The sequence below is a fragment of the Mchenga conophoros genome, linkage group LG7, assembly GCF_057382185.1.
Source record: "Mchenga conophoros isolate Kocher_MC1m ecotype Shallow Benthic linkage group LG7, M_conophoros_male_GT1.1, whole genome shotgun sequence".
Classification (NCBI taxonomy): domain Eukaryota; kingdom Metazoa; phylum Chordata; class Actinopteri; order Cichliformes; family Cichlidae; genus Mchenga; species Mchenga conophoros.
The window spans coordinates 68,101,502-68,119,563 of NC_140532.1; the positions used below are offsets into that span (position 1 = coordinate 68,101,502).

Sequence of the window (18,062 nt, forward strand, 5' to 3'; positions counted from 1 at the left end):
AAAACAAAAAACAAAAAACCCCAAAAGGAAGAAAACAAAAGTCTTGGACTTTATTTTGGTCGTTTAACAGAAGACGACAGCTGTCAGGGAGACTCGTCTGCAGTTCTCCGTCCTTAATAAAAAAGTCATAATAATAATGATGATAATAAATCCACTCATCACCTGGTTAGTAACAGCAGGAAGTGACCGCGCAGTCTGAATGTCGACCAATCGGCGAGTTTGGATGAAAGCATTACAGACACGATTGATCTCCGGTGTCTGAGTCATAGCGTGAAGTTGGCGGTCGGCACGCTCACGCTGCAGCGTCGTTCCTGCACGGAGGACAAACGCCGCAGCTTCCTGGAACGTTTTGGTGTCGTTTCTACATTTAGAGCGTCGGTCAGTGCGGCGCCCACGTGACCTTTCACCCAGCTCGTAGGGACCGTAGCCCGAGAGAACCCCACGCCCCTGTGAAACCCCTAACCCCGCCCCCACCGGCTAAACATGTCGTGCAAACCCCACCTCGCAATCACCTTCACTGTGAACTGAGACCGCTCCGAGATGCAAACATCCAAACGTGATGAGGCGGACAGGAAACGACGCTCAGCTAACCCCCCCCCCCCCAAAGAAAAACAAAAAACAGACAAACTGTGGTTTCAGTGAGAACACACACACACACACACACACACACACACACACACACACACACACACACACACACACACACACACACACACCCCTCGGTTAGCACCAAACACACTGTAGTGCAGCTGGGTGGGGTTGGTGGGGTGGGGAGGGGTCAGAGCAGGTGAATCTCCGCCTCCTCGTTGCCCTAACAGGAAGTGATTCTCCTCGTTTCCAGCCTTAAACACAAACATGTGTTCGATGAGCTGCAGCATTATTTCGAGACATGTTTGTTTAGTCGAGCGTGTGCGTTCAGTCATCGGTGGTCGCTCGCCGCCGTGCAGAGTCCTGCCTCAGGCACACGCAGCAGTGACACGGTACAAAAACGTAGTGCTGAGTTCAAACACTTCAATCACTATTTCACATCTAAGGTAACGTCACATGGCACCAAATGCAGCACGTTGGAGTAAATGTGAAAGAAGCCACACCCCCACCCCTCCATCACCAGGCGCAGCGCGTCAGGAACCTCGACCTTCATCGTGCTGGGAGAGAATCAGGTGGGGAGGAGCTCCGTGCCTCCGTTCAAGTAGGAGCTCCTGTGAGGAATGATGACGGTCTAGCTTCGGTCTGGGTTCACGAGCGCCAACGCCACTCAACAGAAAGGCTAGGGGGAGGGGGGAGGAGAGGTCTTTGTGTCCCTTCGTTTCCAGGTGGGAGACCCTGTGTGGGGTCGAAGCAGCACCCATTTTGTGAGATAAGGCTTTGAGGAGCCTCCTTAACCGTCAGCCAATAGGAGGACTACCTGCTGTATGGGTCACCGGGGTAATTGTTGGGGCCGCCACCGCCAGGGAGGGGGCTGTGAGAGGAGGAGGAGGAGGGACCCGGCAAGGAGCTGTCGTCCGCCTGCCCGCCGTCGAACACGTCGTCCACGTCCACAGCCAGAGAGAGCGTGGGTGGCGGCGGAGCCCACACGGGACCGAGCTGTTCGCTGGCCTGCGGCGCTGGGCGCAGGTAGGACTGGGGCTGCGAGGCGACGAGGAGCGGACCGGAGGTGCAGGGGGCCGTGGCGACGGGCTCGGCAGCGGGCCTGGAGGCGCCCGTCTGCGAGCCGCGGTGGATGCGGTGGCTGACAATGATGTTGTTCCCAAAGCCGCCCATCGAGGCCATGGTGGTGCTCTGCTCCCGCTGGACCACCGCCGTCATGCCGCCTTCAGCGATCAGCCGGCGGATTCGTGCCAGAGCGTCCTCGCCAGACCCGAACTCCGAAGACTCTCCTGAAGCAAAGAGAGCAACAGAGACAGCGTGAAGATAAACACGTGATCGTCATCGTGTCTCCCCTCAGGTCATCTGTTTATAAATATTCATCTTTAAATACAAACAGTCACAACATTTCACCCAAAACACACACACACACACACACACACACACACAGACACGCACAGACACGCACAGACACACACACACAGACACAGACACACACACAGACACACAGACACACACACGCACAGACACGCACACAGACACACACACACACAGACACGCACACACACACACACACACAGACACACACACACACACACACACACACACACGCACACGCACAGACACACAGACACACACACGCACAGACACGCACACAGACACACACACACACACACACACACAGACACACACACACACACACACACACACACACGCACACGCACAGACACACAGACACACACACGCACAGACACGCACACAGACACACACACACACACACAGACACACACACAGACACACAGACACACACACGCACAGACACGCACACAGACACACACACACACAGACACGCACACACACAGACACGCACACACACACACACAGACACACACACACACACACACACACACACACAGACACACACACGCACAGACACGCACACGCACAGACACGCACACACACACACAGACACACGCACACACACACACACAGACACACACACAGACACACACACACAGACACACACACACAGACGCGCGCACACAGACGCGCGCACACAGACACGCACAGACGCGCGCACACAGACACGCACAGACGCGCGCACACAGACACGCACAATGTTTGATATAAATATTTGTAACAAAACAAACGAGGTAAAAACTGAGGATCAACATGGAGGCAGAAATGAGACGATGATGACGCAGTAACAGGTTATTATGAGGTCGTGTTGAGAAGTCAGTGGGTGGAGTACCAGCAGCGGTGGAGGTGCCGGTCTCTGCTTCAGCTGGGACTTCCTCCTGAGCTTGGCTGCTCTGAGACGCCTCCACCTGAGCCTGAGCTGCTCCACTGGTGGACGGAGCTTCAGGAGGGACACCTGGGAAGAAACACACCTGATGAGACCACACACACACACACACACACACACACTTAAAGTGGACGGGTATTAACATCTTCATGGGGACCAGAAAAGTTTACTATACTTGTGGGGACAAACAGGCCTCGTGGGTCCTCACGAGTTTGAAGCATTTTTGAGACTCAAAATGTGGTTTTAGTGTCAGGGTCACAACTAGGTTACGGTTAGGTTTGGGGTCAGGGATTCATTTTTAATGGTTAGGTGCTAGGGAAACCATTATGTCAATGAAGGTCCTCACTAAGATAGATGAACGGGGTTGTGTGTGTGTGTGTGTGTCAGTACTCTGAGCAGGCTGCGAGGCGCTCGGCTCCGACAGCTCCCTCTCTGTTTGAGTCTCAGCGTTTTGCAGCTGGATGATTGGCGTCTGGGTTCCTTGCGATGTCACTGAAGGGGTGGGGTGTCGGGGCTGCAGGCCAATGGCGTTCATCAGTCCCATGTCTCTGCCCGGCGTCCAGCCCGAGCGGTTCGGCCTGAAAATGAATCACAGGCCAATCAGAAACTCAAAGATCCAGACACGTAGCGATAAACTCTCACCAGCAGGGGGCAGCGATCGATGGAGAGGTGTGAGGAGACTGAGCTGTGTGCGTTTCTTTTTAGCCCCGCCTCCACGCTGTTCTTACCTGGTTCAGTTTCTGCCGAAGCTTTGAATCCATTTTCAAACAAATGTACAAAATGCAGCTTTAACCCTTCAAAGCCCAGCGTTTCGTATGTGTTTCTGTGAGCTTTCAGGCTTCTTCATCATCAGTGTGACTTCTTTACTCTCAAAATAAATGATATCAAAGTTTTTAATGACTAAATTGCAGAAATATGGTTATGTAACAAATTAGAATGCCTACATGCAGATTTGATATACTTTGTCTCAAGGTTCAAACACTCCACAACGTGAAGATTTCACGTTTCAGGTTTTAAAAGGGTCAAATAACCCGAGCGCCCGTCACCTGCGACGCCGACCACACGTTACGAGCAGATAAAAAGCAGGCGCAAACATCGCCGCAGGCCCTGAACTCACCCCGGCCTGTCGGAGCCTCGGCTCCGGCTCGTTCCGCTGTTGTTGACGCTGAACAGTGGCTCGCTGCTCGACTCGCTGGGGCTCTCGCCGTCGCTTCGATAGAACCTACACACACACACACACACACACACACACAACCAAAGCTGGTCAGTTCACTTCCACTCAGGAAGCCTCACGGGGGGGGGGCTTCGTGGACTCACACAACTGCATTAAAACACACTAATCGGGCTCTTCCAGTTAATGGTCTTCCTGCTCGGTTTGAGGATAATCAGATCAGAAGACGCGAGGGAGCTCTGAGAGCAGGACAGCTGAACGCGTGCTCGGTTATTTAACGTCACGCTCAGTCTGCAGCTTCTCATTCGCACAGTCAGCTGCAGAAGCCTGAATCTGCACACCGACCTCCATCCCCGACCAGCGTTTTTGAGTCTGAGATGTCTGACTTAGCAGGACTTTGTTTTCGTGCCTGCAGACTCACACAGGCCGGCAGATCACCAGGTCTCCCTTGTTGGTTCCGTAAGCCAGTCCCATCCCTGGATCCGGCAGCCAGCGAGCAGAGTTGATGCTGACGTGGCGCCTCTGGTCCGGAGCCATGGGGTAGACCACGTTGAACACCATCTGAAACACAGACACACTGCAGCTGAAGCACATGCCACAGCAAAGCTGCGTAAAACCAGCTTTTCCCAAACGACGGGATGTGGAGCTCGTCCTGGATCTGAGCTCACCGCTCACTTTTGTTTTCTGGAACGTGGACTCTGCAGCGCGGGGAGCGTCCCATTCTCTGTGCTCAACTTTAGAGAATGTTCTCCTGAAAATAACGAAACACTGGCAGTGGGCGGTACTACTTGCTATTCAGGATTTTTTAAAAAGTTGACCTCTGACTAGGGCTGGGCGATATGGCCTAAAATCCATATCGCGATATAATTTTAAGCATGTGCGGTAACGATATATATCACGATATATTCTTTTCTTCTTTTGGCTGCAGAAATCTGTTAAAATGTTTTAGTACAACTGTGGTAAGCCGCACAGCTTGATGGATGGTCAGAGCATTACGGCTGCTGTAGTGAGGAGCTTCAGAGTAATCTGGGTCCAAAACGCCGTCAACTTCAGGTCCAAAAGTCAAACGAACACTGAGAGTTAAAAAACTCTAAAGTCTTTCATCTTTAATTAAATCATCAGCGTTGCTGCTTTACCAGGTGTAACAATTAAGTTTAACATCCAGGCATCCACGAAAACAGAAGTTATTAAATTTAACCGAGTTAGAAGTTAGCAGGAAGTTAGCTCGCTAGCTTCCACCCAAACATTTCATAGCATGTTCTGACTGAGATTTTTGAAACTAATTCAAACGTACAGCTCTGCTATCACTTCCAACATAAATGAAGACAGAAACTAAACAGCAGTGATGTTTGCAGGGTTACTGAAGTTGGGCTAGCTGGTATATAATGTTGTGCTAAGTGATTGCTAGCGACACAGCTATGTTAGCATAACATTAGCACAGTGAAGCTGGAGGATGAACGCCAACTTTTTTCCACTCGATAAAAGTTAATGTGAGGGATTCTGGTGGTCAGGGACAAATGCAATCGCATAGCAGGATGCTGTACACGGGCCAAACTTCAGTCAGGAGAACAACTGAGATTATTCATCCACAATACGAGGTTAGTTATTAATATACTGCAACAACATGGGAATAGAGCAGCTGTGAGAGGATTCAACATTAATGAATCAAAGGTACGGAAGTGGAGGAAGCGCAGTTTTTGGCTTTCCCCATATTTCAACAGTGCTTCATCTCTTTGCTGTGACTGTCGCCATCATTTGCAGATGATAATGGTTGTAGCCGCTGCGGTGCTTTCGACCAAAACAGGCGCAGCTTGATGACATCATCAACATGCGCTTTCGGGATAGCGCGATATAGTCAAAATCTCTATCGTTGGACAAATTTATATCGTTTCTATCGCCCACTCCTACCTCTGACCTTTACTGAGATTCAAACTCGCCTATGGTACCAATTTCTAAATCCTTCTCAGGTTATCAGACTCACACCCCAGCAGCCTTTTACAGTGAAACATGAAATAAGACTTGGTGAGTTTTCATGTATGTGGAGGAAAAATTCCCTTAAAAAAAAAAAAAAAATCTGAATTTCACACAAACTCTTCAACTTGTCTGACATCATCATCGTTTACATGCTGCCCGCTGATCTGACATCAGTTTTTCGATTTGTCCTCTGTAAAAACAAACCTGACCTGCAGCTTTCTATCAAATAAATCTGAGGCCCCTCTCACCCTGATGGACGTCTCTCCTCCGTGCGGCTGCTGCAGGCGGAAGACTTGCGCCACCATGTGGTCAGTGGTGGGATGCAGCAGGATCCTGCGGGAGGCCAGGCCCACCATCACGTAACAGCCCATCGGAGACAAGCTGACGGAGATGGCGTTTGGACCTGAGGGAGAAAACACCGCTGTCACCGTCACCATCCTACAAACCTGGACGTGTGACAGAGAGAGCCGCCGTCTCTGTGAGGACGTACCGAATCGCTTGGTGTACAGCATCTCTCCCAGGTTGTGGGGGGCGAGCGAGTAGATGGCCAGGATGCCCTCGTCTGGGAAACCGCGCTGGCTGCTGGGAATGAAAACCGCCAGCAGCTGCCCGTCCGCAGAGATGTCACAGCTGGCGTCGTTGTAGATTTTACAGTTTGGCACCAGAACGTTGACTGAGGCTGTGGGGGGGGCAGAGAGACGGAGACTGTGAGGCGTTCAGACAAACAGACTCAGAGCGGCTTGTTTGTTAAACCCCGTCAGAGTGGGTGACCTTTAACCCCTCCAAACCGGGCTGAGCAGGAACTGAACAGAAAAAGTTGAACTAAAGCGGAGGACTCAAACCCTCGGCCTCGCGCTGTCGTACCATTGCTGATCTCAGGAAGGTCAAACTTGGTGAAGTCCCACCACTGCAGGCGGTACGTGGTGTTGGCGATGTTGCTGGCGACCGCAGACTGACCGTCCCCGATCGACGCCCCTGTGGAGGACAGGAAACGGCGTCACTGGGCATGCTCGGTAACCCACATCTCCATTTGAAGAAAAAAAAAAAAAAAAAAAAAAAAAAAAACAACTTTGTGGTCACCGTGTCCTGACGGAGGTCGGATATGAGCCGCCTTCTTTTTAAATAAAGGTGTGTGTGCATACCTGCGAGCACCCTGTTGACAGAGGAGTGTGTGGCGAGCCCGGGCTGCCCTCGCTCGTGGAAGATGCCGGCGTAGGGCAGGTACTCGGGCAGGAGGAATCGGCTGCAGGATGACAAACAGAAATGAGATGAGAACCAAAGCGGCGAGCGCGAGTTTACCAGGTTCAGCGGCGGGTTCGGAGCCAACTCACCGAGGGACGAAGCGGCCCAGCGAGGGCGCAGACATCCTGGCGTTTCGAGGCGTCCGGTGTCGCGTTCTGTCACTGTTGTCGCTGCAGAAACAAAGAGAAGGACTGAACAACCGCGACTCAACCAGCGTTCGGACGCATCAAAACTCGTTACTGCGGTGATGTCATTCATCGCTGTAATCACATGATCTGAACCCGCCAGCATCGCCAGTTTCCCGTCTTGGTTTTGATTAAACAAAAGTAAATTAAATTCAGCCTCTTCTGAAAACAACTGAATTTAGCTGTGGCCAATAAGAGGGCAGCTGAGACGCGCTGCACGCAAACATATCTACAGCGCGGTGAAAAGAGCCCCGCCCACCACGGGAGAAGCTGGGACGGAAACACGAGGACTCGAGTCAACAACATCAGGGCTGCACGCTGCGTTTCTACAGGACAGCTCAGAGCGGGGCACAAACGCCGTCTGTGGACCCGCCTACCTGACGGCACGTGACAATAATTTACGAGCTCACGTCTGATTTCAGCGATTTTAAACATCTGAGGAAAATTCCTGAACGGACTCCAGAACAGCGTTTTGTCCCGATTCATTTTCTAATCTTCGATGATGGACCGCCATTACACAGTTTTAACCACTCCTCCTAACGCACGCTCAATAATCCACCAGAGCCAAGGGCCAGGGCCCGTGGCCACGCCTTAATGATGATGTCACATCCTGGACAGGGAGGAACGCTGGTTTGAGTGAAAAGGGAAAGACCATCTCTGAATGGAGGAGGGGCCTAAGGGTACATCTGTCGCCATCTTACAAAGCTGTGATTGCAGCCATTGCCCAGCTCTCTGTGACCGGGACTGATGGTTATTGATCAGTGATCATAAACTGACCTCACAGCCTGTTGTTAGTTTCAGTCATTGTGCAAATAAGGTTGAAACCTGCAGTCACCTGGACCAGTGATGAAACGTCCCAGTGAACAGAATAAACTTCTGATTCGTTTTACTCGAAACGAGCCAACCTAACGAGCCAACCTAACGAGCCAACCTAACGAGCGGCTGCGCTGACAGGATAAGACCGGCTCAGGTCACAGTGTGCTGTGTGAGCCATGAGAGGAAGGCGACTGAAACTTACTCGAGATCCTCAAAGTCCACGTCGCCACTGTCCATGGAGCTGGGCGGGTTGCTGGCCGGGCTGTCCGACGAGGAGGACGACATGGCCCGCAGCCGGTTCTGCTGGTAGCGGAGCGAGCGCTGGCGAATGCTGTCGCGCCTCGACAGATACTGGATCATCCTCTGAGCGTAGTAAGCTGCTGGAGAAAGCCTGCACAGCAGAGGGCAAAAACTCTTTATCAGCAAGCGTCTGCAGAAACCTCTCAAACTCTGACCTCGACAGAGGCAAACCCAGCGACCTCGGCTTTGTCCATCATTTACCCAGAAACACAAGCGTGTGCAGCAGCTCACATTTAACCCCCGCTGCAGCGTTCAGGTCTTATTGGTGGGCGTTCACTTTTTTTTGACACTGTAATTTTTATTGATAGTTTTGTCACAGTTTAAACATAGACATGTTTTGCATTACAGGAGAAATAACCATGCAAGCACACAGTGAAAACAAACAGAACTAAAGCAAACAAAAGCTGTGGGTGCCAATTCTAATCAACTACCGTATGCATGCCTTTACTCCGCAGCATACATACTCCAGCTTATATACGTACTTTTATACGGGCATGCATCAATAGATATACAGAGTTATAGACCTTAGATGTTTTGTTCGTTCAGTAACTTTCCTTGGTGCCATATAATGTCCACTTCTCCCACTTAGCAACGAAAATATCTTCCTTTAATCTGAGAATGTAAGTCATTTTTTCCATTGCACAGATTTCTCCAACAATATTTAACCAGTCTTGTGATGAAGGCGGAGCCAGTTTGTACCAGTTTCTTGTTATAGCTTTCTTTGCAGCTATCAATAGGATTTTTGTCAAATACAAGTCGTCGTACAGAACATACTCTCTAATATTCCCAAGATACACAGTTTTAAAATTGTGTGGTAATTGATAGCCCAAGATATTGCCTATTACAAGACTCACGTTCTTCCAAAAATGATGCAGTTTCAGGCACTCCCAAAACACGTGCGTATGGTGTGCTTCCATGTTACCACATCTTCTCCAGCATGGCAACCTGTCTTGAGTCTGTTTACTTTTGATTTTTGGTGTAATAAAGAATCGAGTAAGGTGTTTCCACCCAAATTCTCTCCAGCATCTTGAGTTAGTGGTTGTGTTCTGGGTGTCACACATATCTAACCATTCCTCAGTTGAGATATCAGTTTTTATTTCCTGCTCCCATTTCTTTTTTATGTATTCAGTTGATGTTGCCGTGATCTCTCAGATTTTTATATAGTACAGAAATCTCCTTGAATTGGAGGCCCCTGTATGATTTAATTATACAATTCAGGATGCCATAAGACTTACGCGAACTTCGTACTTCCTTTGAAAAGTAGTCTCTGAGTTGCAGGTACCGGTAAAAATCGGTTTTCTGTAGACTATACCGATCTTTTAAATCTTGGAAACTCATCAAATGGCCATCTTTCATTACTGTACAAATCGCTGTTATTCCTTTTTGTTCCCACTTCCTGAATCCGGCGTTCACATTTTTAAGAACTAGTTTAATGAGCTCAACGTGTCAGCAGCTTTTTCTACGTTTAGATCTGTGTGATGTCACAGAGAGCAGACACCTCTAATGCAGTCCAGTGTGAGATAAAGGAGGATTATTCTGAACTGCGACTCATGCCAAGCTGGCCTGGGAGAGTTAAATCAAAGCCCATATTGAACCTAGACTCGAGGTACACGGCGGTGCTTCTGTACCTGGCTGGGTCGGGGTAGATGGGGTGGTCTCTGGAGCCGGACATGTCGTAGCGAGACAGTGACAGGAGAGAGGATTCCAGCAGCCGCCTGGGCGAGAAACAGAGGCACACAGAGCGCGCTCAGTGTTCGAGACACAGATGGTAGCTGATTATAAGCACTGCTTTCATGCTCAGCTAACTGTGTGATATCAAGCAGATAGACTCCAAAGTCACCCTCACAGTGCTGCCTTAAACCTGCATTCTTCCTAAAGCCCAGCAGGGGGCTGAGCTCAGCTCAGCTAACACTCTCCTGGTGAGTTCACGAGTAAAACAAGAGGCTCGTTTAGGAGCTACGGTCCGATGGAAGGACCAGAATCTGACCTCATAAAGCTGCGATGGTGAAAAGAAAAGGTGACGTACCTCCTGAGGGAGTCCTCGTCTGGCGGGTCGACGGGCATTTCTTGGCTTAAGGCCTCTGGTGGCTCCGCCGGCCGGCCTGACGCAGCCTGCCGGTACACCCTCTCCCACTGCGCTGTGTCCTGGTTGTACACCAGGCCCACCGTCTGCTCCCCGGGCTGGGTAGAGGACGGGGCAATGGGGAAGGCCACTCCTGTTCCTCCCACTGTTGCTGCTGGGGGAGGCGGCTGCTCGCTGGACTCAGGAGGCGCCCTCCTCTCCTGTGTTTGGACTTCTAGCATCCTTCTGGCCTCATCGGGCTGCCAGTGAGAGGAAGGAGAGGGAAAAGAAGCAGAGGAGGAAGAGGGAGGCTCCAGCATGGAGGTGGAGGCGGAGGAAGTCTTGCGCTCCCAGCGCTGGGAGTCGTGGTTGAAGGTGAGCAGGTTGTGGCAGGCCCGGCAGCGGTTCAGGTGACCACGGGAGGCGGGGGGAGGGACGTTGTTCTCCAGGCTGTGGGAGCTGGGGGGCGGGGGGAGGGGAGGCTGGTAGTGGATGATGGTGGGGGTGGAGGAGGATGAGGAAGGCCCGGGCCGGTCCGGGTCCATGTTGTTGTTGAGCAGTTCCTGACTCTGCTCCTGGCCTCCGTCGGCCATGGCGCCGCCCAGCGCCGGCTCCATGTCGATGGGGCCGATCTCCAGGAAGTAGCGGCTCAGGTTGCACTGCAGCACGTTGCGGAAGGAGGCCGTGTTACCACGGGCACTGTCCCAGAACGGGTGATGCCCGCTGCTCGTGCTGGCGGTATCCCGGGCTCCGGGCTCTCCCTGCTGGGGGAAACCCCGCCCCTCGGTGGCGGAGGTGTAGACGGGGGAGTGAGAGGAGCCCTCCTGCTGGCGGAGCACAGACAGAAGGCTGATGGAGGAGGAGGCGGAGGTTCTGGGAGGCAGCATGCCAGGATTTATCCCCCCCTCCCTCACACTCAGCAGGTTGCGAGTCCAGTCGGGTGCCGGTCTGGGCGTGGAGTGTGGCTCGTGGCCGCCCGGAGGGGCGGGGTTAAGAGAAGCGCCGGCGCTGTAGTAGACAGAGGTAAAGGCGGAGGTTCGCTCCGAGGGCTGTCTGGGCTCAGTACGAGCTGAGGAGAAGGTGGAGGCCGGGGGAGGCTGGAGTGAGTCTGATGATGCCCGTGGATCGGGCGGAGGCACAGAGGCTCCGTCTGGCTGGGGCGCCGTTCGACTGATGGAGCAGCGACTGCACATGCACACCATGCCCAGGTGCTGGGTGCAGCCGGGCAGGGGCGGACCGCGCTCCGAGCTGGGGTACTGGGCCAAAGGGATGCTGGGAGACTCGGCCATGTTACTTCCATTTTCCCCGAGAGGCCGCGGCTGCTCGCCTCCGGCCTGAGCCCCAGGGGAGCGGGACGACAGGATGTGGAGGAAGTTGTGGAGGATGGGCGTGCGGCGAACAGGCTGGGAAGGCAGGAAGGAGCGCTGACGGAAGTGAGGCATCTCAACGCTGTCCATGGGAACCTCCGAGTCCTCCTCGCCCTAAAGGAGGCAAAGAAGAAGAAAACACCTGATCACTGAAGGCAGGTTAAACGGCAGAGACAGGACGACCTCTTCTACTTGTCACCCAAAACCTGCCATGGTGATGTCATCCTCAGCAAACGCATCTGCAGTCACCTCCCAGAAAAATCAACCAATCGTAACACAGACACAGGAAAACTGTAACGACCAAACCGAGGATCCACACAGGAGCGAGGGGGCAGGTCCACCTGACTCGGTGCTAGCTGTGCCTCAGACCTCTCAGTGCTCGGCACGCCCTCAGCTCCATGACATAATACAGCGTGATGTTCTTTTTTGCATTACTCGCTCTCTTGGTGAGGTGTGCAGCTGAGGTTGTAGGTGAACCATGGCGGTCATCCTCTGAAACATGACGCTACCTCGCTAAGAAATGGCTTCAGATCATCTTCGTACCTGCTGATTGGATGGATTCACGATCGCCGTGAGCAGGTTGTGACCGAGAGGGTCGAAGCGTACCAACCTGACAGACACAGAGAAGAAGTCGATGAAAACACCTGGCTCCAGCGATATGTTAATAAAAACGTAACAGCAGCACGCTCCGTTATTACTGTCACGTCATGCACACGCTCAGACTCGACCTCTGACCAGCGGCCGTGTTTAACCCACCGCACTCTCTCCGTGTCGCTGCCCGTTTTCACCACGGCGAAGGGCTCGGGGCGGCTCCAGTCCCAGAAGTGGAGCTCATTGTTGGTGGCGATCAGGAGCAGCTGAGCAGTTGGGTGGAAGGCCAGGGAGGCGATGGCGACGTTGCTCTCGGTAAACCAGCTCTCACTCCCGCCCTGCAGAACACAGTTACTCAGTTACATCTGATGTAGAGCAGCGCGATACGACCAAAAATATTTATCACCATATACATTTGAAAATCTGCGATAACGATATAACTGACACGAGACAAAATACTTTACAACTCCACAACTTTATTAGTGCAAAAAACCCAAATCAATGTATCTTCACTGAAACAAGCAGCTGTTTTTTATCTGCATTAAAGTTATATAAACATTTAACAGAGCAAATGCAAATTCCTCGCTGACAGTTTAACCAAAAGGCATTTCAGTGGAAACTGGCCGACACATCCTCAGCATAACCATGTATAACATCCACAAACCTTAAAAAGAGGTTATACACACACAATACGGTAACATTATGTTGAAGCACAGCACGTATCACTCCGCGAGGCTCCGCCTACGATAGCCGTAACGCTCCGACAATCCATCAAGCGGTGCGGCTTCGTAGCTCAGCAAAGTCGTACTGAAACATGTGACAGATTTTCGAGCACCGTGCACATAAAATCGTTTCGAGGTCAGTAAACACAACCAGAGTTCATACATAAGGCACACGGGATTATAAGGGGCTCTGTCGACTTTCAGAAAAATCAAAGGATTGATTTTAAGTGCGCCGTATTTTCCAAACAACACGGTAATAACGACGGCCCGCTAGCATGCGCTACCAAAAATAGTGCTTTGTTGTGTATCTGAGGGACAAAAGCTAAACCAGTTCCACACCAGTGAAGCTGCAGCATTTTTACAAACCAGTTCAGGTTCATTGTTTCATTCAACGATTTGCTTTCACTCTCCTCATTCTGTGTCGCCTCCATGTGCGTATGTAAACAAAGGCGCTGCACATGCGCGTTTTACCCATATTCTATCGCCATATTTCATTTTCCTAACGTTGCCCAACATTACACCGGTAGTACCGTGACATGATACGGCCCAGCCCTAGTCTGATGTCCCGCTGCGTGAGCGAGGACACTCCAGAGTGCAGCTCGACAGAAACACCGACTCCATGTGCTCATCAACAGGCTGACATGAAAGCATTTAGCACCCTGCCCGACTGCTGCACTGCTGTACAATGTTGGGGGGGGGGGGGGGGGTACTCACATGCAGGTCCCAGATCCGGACTTCGCCATCAAGGCACCCAGAGGCCACCAGGCCAGGAATTGTGGGGTGAAAGGTCACACACCAGGGGGTTCTACGGTGGCCCACTAAGGAATGTAGGCACTTTCCAGTCTTCACCTCTGTTATGTAAATGTTGTGGTTGACGTGGGTCGAAGCCATGAGGGTCCTGCAGACACAACGTTTCCTCTGAAAGGCCCAGCTGAGACTCTTTACTCCAGTAAAGAGTCTCAGCTCCACCTACTCCACCTCAAACTCAACTATATACACTTTAGCTCATTTGTGTCTTTTTGGTAAAGTATCCTGATTAAACACCACTACATCGATAATACTCTGGTAAAAAGATCCAGTACTGATGGAGTCTCCGCCTCCACCTGTGCTCTGACTTCACTCACCTGTCAGGGCTGAAGGCCAGCAGGAAAGTTGAGCGAGGGCTGTCCGGCAGCTCCACCTTCTGTTGGAGACACAAACATTCACAGTCAGTGGGAAGCGCTCACAAGCACACACTCAAACACATCAGCAACGCCGCCTGCTACGAACAATCCGACCGCTCCCCACCAACGCCCTCCTGAGCCCTGCGGGCTGGAACTGGACGATTTTGTTTTCAGTTCCTCCCCACAACGCTCTGACCCCCACAGCTCTCACTTCTCTAATGTGCAGCAGAAGCGCCTCAGACGGGCATATTTGTCCCACTGTGGCCAAAGCTGGTAGGCAGGCGTATCCTGGTGTTAAACGGCCTCCATCACATGCATCCCAGCAGCTGCTGGGAAAACTCAAGGAAAAACAAAGTTGATAAAAACTGATTCGGACCCATTTTTAACGATGATTCTTATCTGAAAAGCACTGATGAGTGCGTCACCGCACAAACAGGAGGAAGGCACAGAGCCATCAGAAAGCCTGAGCAATAAAAGCTAAATTATTAGCATGTCATTTGGGAGTAGGCTGTAGGGGGCGCCGTCTGAAAACGGTTTGGTTCTTAGAGGAAAGAAGAAGCTGAAACTTGCCTGACTCTGCCATTTCATCCAGCGGACTTTCTCCTCCACCAGGAGCTGCAGGAGGCGCTGCGAGCCAAAGATCTGCGAGCCGCGCTCCCGGCTGGACAGGATCCGGACAGAGTTCCTCTGACGAGACGCCATGATGCTACCGGTGTCCTCGGCTGATTGGCTGCTCACTCCCGCTGCTGCCAATCCGACGCCATGCAGAGTCTGGGCTGAGAAAAACAACCTGAAATAAATCGAGCTGAAAGAAACGGTTACTATGACGCTGCGGCGCGAAGTTGAGGCCAGGAGAGCGAGGGGGCGGGCTTTGGGCAGGAATGTCTGAACCATGAATTTCTGATTTTGTGTCAGAATGAAAATAATCATCAGCTGCTGTGTTAGTGTGAAGTCAGCTGGACTCTTTCATCAGTGATGGTTTCATTTCCACACTTTTTCCATCAAATTCACCAAAATTATGAAAACAAGTTTTTAATAATTTGGCCTTAAAGGTTTATTTACTCAAAAACAGGAGTGAGCCAGTCACACACAAACCCAGATTTATCAGCTGACTGATCTCAATCCATCACTCGGCGTATTAAAACTATATTAAACTGATAAGAAGAGCAGCGATGATGGCTGAAGGTCGCACCATTAAATGGCCTTCATCAGCCGAGCTTCAGTAAAGATCAGTTTACCGTCAGAACACATCAGAATCGTCTCTCAGCAGCTGGGAAGGTTTCACTGGTTTCACTGGTCGCCTGCAGCTGGAACAGATGCTGCAAACACATTTACTGACGACCCTGAAGCTGAGCTTCCATTTAAAACTTAGACCCAAATGGCGCGTGCAGCTGCAGGACGAGGGAGCGCCGTCAGCGTCACCAACCGGTGGAGATCATTTAAATCTAACCATGTGTGATTTTCAGCACAGTAAGAAAACACTCGGATTTCATGGCGTCACACGCTCCACGGCGCCACCTACAAAATTAGACCCCACTACTGAAAAGAGGAACGTGCCGAGCCCGGACAGGAAGCTGGAGACATCCTGCAGAGACTTTGCTGCTTCCTCACCCCCACCTTTGAACCTTTCCTTTCACTGTTGCTGCCATCCTTCTGTCACACATCTCCACCCACACTCTCTTTGGATGGTCGACCAAACTTAAACCCTCATTACCTCGGCTCCTTCCACCACCTTCAGAGCATACCTCCACCTGCTCCTCCTGTCAGCCTGTCCAGCACCACTGCAAACAGGAAGAAGCTCAGAGCAGATCCCTGACGTAATCCCACCCCCACCTTCAACACATCTGTCTCTCTGAGCGCACACCTCACCACTGCCTCTGTCCTCACACATGCCCTGCCCTCAGATGCGTCCTCGTGCAGCACCACAGTGACCTTCTCTAAACTTTCCATCAACACTCAAAGCAAACATCACGTCTGTAGAGCATGAAGCCACACTGCTGCTCACGGATCATCAGCTCTCTTCTTGCCCAGCTTCAACATCTCTTCCTCACATCTTCATCCCTCTGCAGTTACTACAGCTCAGCCTGTTCTTCAGGACCAGCACACGTCTTGTATGTTAAACAGCCTGCCCTCTCTCCTGGATATCTCCACACCTGCACAGGTATGTCATTAGGACCAACCACCTTTCCCCTCCTCACTAGTCCTCTGCACTTCCTGGTTCACTAACTAGCTTTCATCCATTCCAAGTACCACTTCCATCGTTGCGGTACAGTCTTTTCAGTCATTAGTAGTCTGCATCTCTGTCCGTAATTACTCCAACCTGCTGCGCATCCTTTCCATCTCCATCCTCTGTGCCCAGCCAATCAATACCAGTCCGTCTCTCCATCCTCAGTGTCTAGCCTCTCATACAGCTCACTGTAAGTCTTTCCTGGCCTCCCAGTACCCCCGTCTTTTTTCATCCCACTTTTTATGTACCAGCCACTTGATCTAAATATTATCCTGTTACCACAGATACTGCTGGCGCAGTAATTATCACAGTATTTGTACTCTGAGACACACAACACTTCACAGTTTCAGTTCTGAGGGAGTCTGTCTCTGTGTGTCACTGTGCTCCTCTCATGAAGAGTTATGTGCAGACTGATACCAGCTGTGCTCAGTCTCTACAAACATCTGCTTTGGAACAAACAGCTGTTTTTGTTTTTTACATGAGCTTAGTCAGGCTGTTTGTTTCGTCTGTACAGGGTCTGAGACCCACAGACCCGGTGATTTAACGTCATCACTTTGCAATTTGCCAGGTGAGGCTGTTCTGGTTCCTCAGGTGATCCTAACCCAGAGCTGAGGCGCGTGAACCTGAAATAAAGAGGTTCGGAGGCAGAAACGTCATCACCGTGAACACACCTGTCACAGTCCGAGGCAAATGATAAAAATACAGAAATGTTTCAGCTTCACACAGCTGACTGTGAGCCTGAGGGCCTCCAGCCGGCACAAAGCCTCACACCCCCGCTCTGCTCACGGAACCAGAGCCGCGGTGAAGCGAGCAGAACCCAAGAGTGGACCTCAGCTGATCGGAACCGTCCGAGGAGCCCCTCAGCGCCTACATGTAGCTCCCAGGCAGCGTCGTGCCGAACCGAGCCCACAGATCCAACACTTTCACCCGCCCGGAGTCCATTCAGAGAGCAAACAGGGCGTGAATGAGAGGCTGCTGCTGTGAGCCGGGCCTACCTTCTTTTATGGATCCATTGCGGCGCTAAGAGCTACTGAACAGCTAGCTCGGCCAAAACGGAGACCGTGACCAACGAGCGCCGGTACGCTAAGATCCTCCGCTTTATCCCGATCTTCTACCGAGCACCGACCGCTGGCCTCAACGGGCAGCGCTCGTATTACAAGACGGGGGCGAACAGAGAAGCTTTTCTAAGGCATTGGTCCGATTTTAAAGAGGCTGCCCGACGTCAAACTGCTACTGCGTAACCTGCTAGCTGTTCGCTAGCCACATACTCAGACCTACCAACAGAGCCCAGACACAAAATCGTCGATCACGAAAGAGTCTGCTCACCTGCGCCAGGGCTTTAATAGCGCTGC

At 51.6% G+C, this 18,062-nt stretch overlaps 1 protein-coding gene across 2 annotated transcripts; it reads right to left on the reverse strand.

Moving 5' to 3' along the window:
- Nucleotides 1-472: 472 nt before the first annotated feature.
- Nucleotides 473-17,999, reverse strand: ambra1b (autophagy/beclin-1 regulator 1b). Of its 2 annotated transcripts, none has more exons than XM_085281022.1 (19): nt 17,706-17,999; nt 15,054-15,254; nt 14,445-14,503; nt 14,035-14,218; nt 12,764-12,936; nt 12,551-12,617; nt 10,605-12,121; nt 10,207-10,293; nt 8,481-8,669; nt 7,367-7,447; nt 7,178-7,278; nt 6,900-7,010; nt 6,526-6,714; nt 6,284-6,438; nt 4,483-4,622; nt 4,008-4,112; nt 3,281-3,468; nt 2,837-2,959; nt 473-1,877 (listed from the first exon to the last, which is right to left on the reverse strand). In XM_085281022.1, the coding sequence occupies exons 2-19, from the start codon at nt 15,183-15,185 to the stop codon at nt 1,402-1,404; spliced, it is 4,077 nt and encodes a 1,358-aa protein (XP_085137148.1). In that variant the 5' UTR covers nt 15,186-15,254; nt 17,706-17,999; the 3' UTR covers nt 473-1,401. The 2 variants fall into 2 exon arrangements, with proteins under 2 accessions (XP_085137148.1, XP_085137147.1); XM_085281021.1 differs by having other exon boundaries at nt 15,054-15,259.
- Between the last annotated feature and the right edge of the window lie 63 nt (nt 18,000-18,062).

What these genes read in the sequence shown, in the direction of transcription:
- ambra1b (XM_085281022.1), bottom strand. Translation starts at nt 15,185, where the DNA reads ATGGCGTCTCGTCAGAGGAACTCTGTCCGGATCCTGTCCAGCCGGGAG. An exon ending in TGAATCCATCCAATCAGCAG is followed by an intron (nt 12,122 to 12,550) that starts GTACGAAGATGA and finishes TGCCTCCTTTAG; the next exon opens with GGCGAGGAGGACTCGGAGGT. An exon ending in CGAGGCTCCGACAGGCCGGG is followed by an intron (nt 3,469 to 4,007) that starts GTGAGTTCAGGG and finishes ATTCATTTTCAG; the next exon opens with GCCGAACCGCTCGGGCTGGA.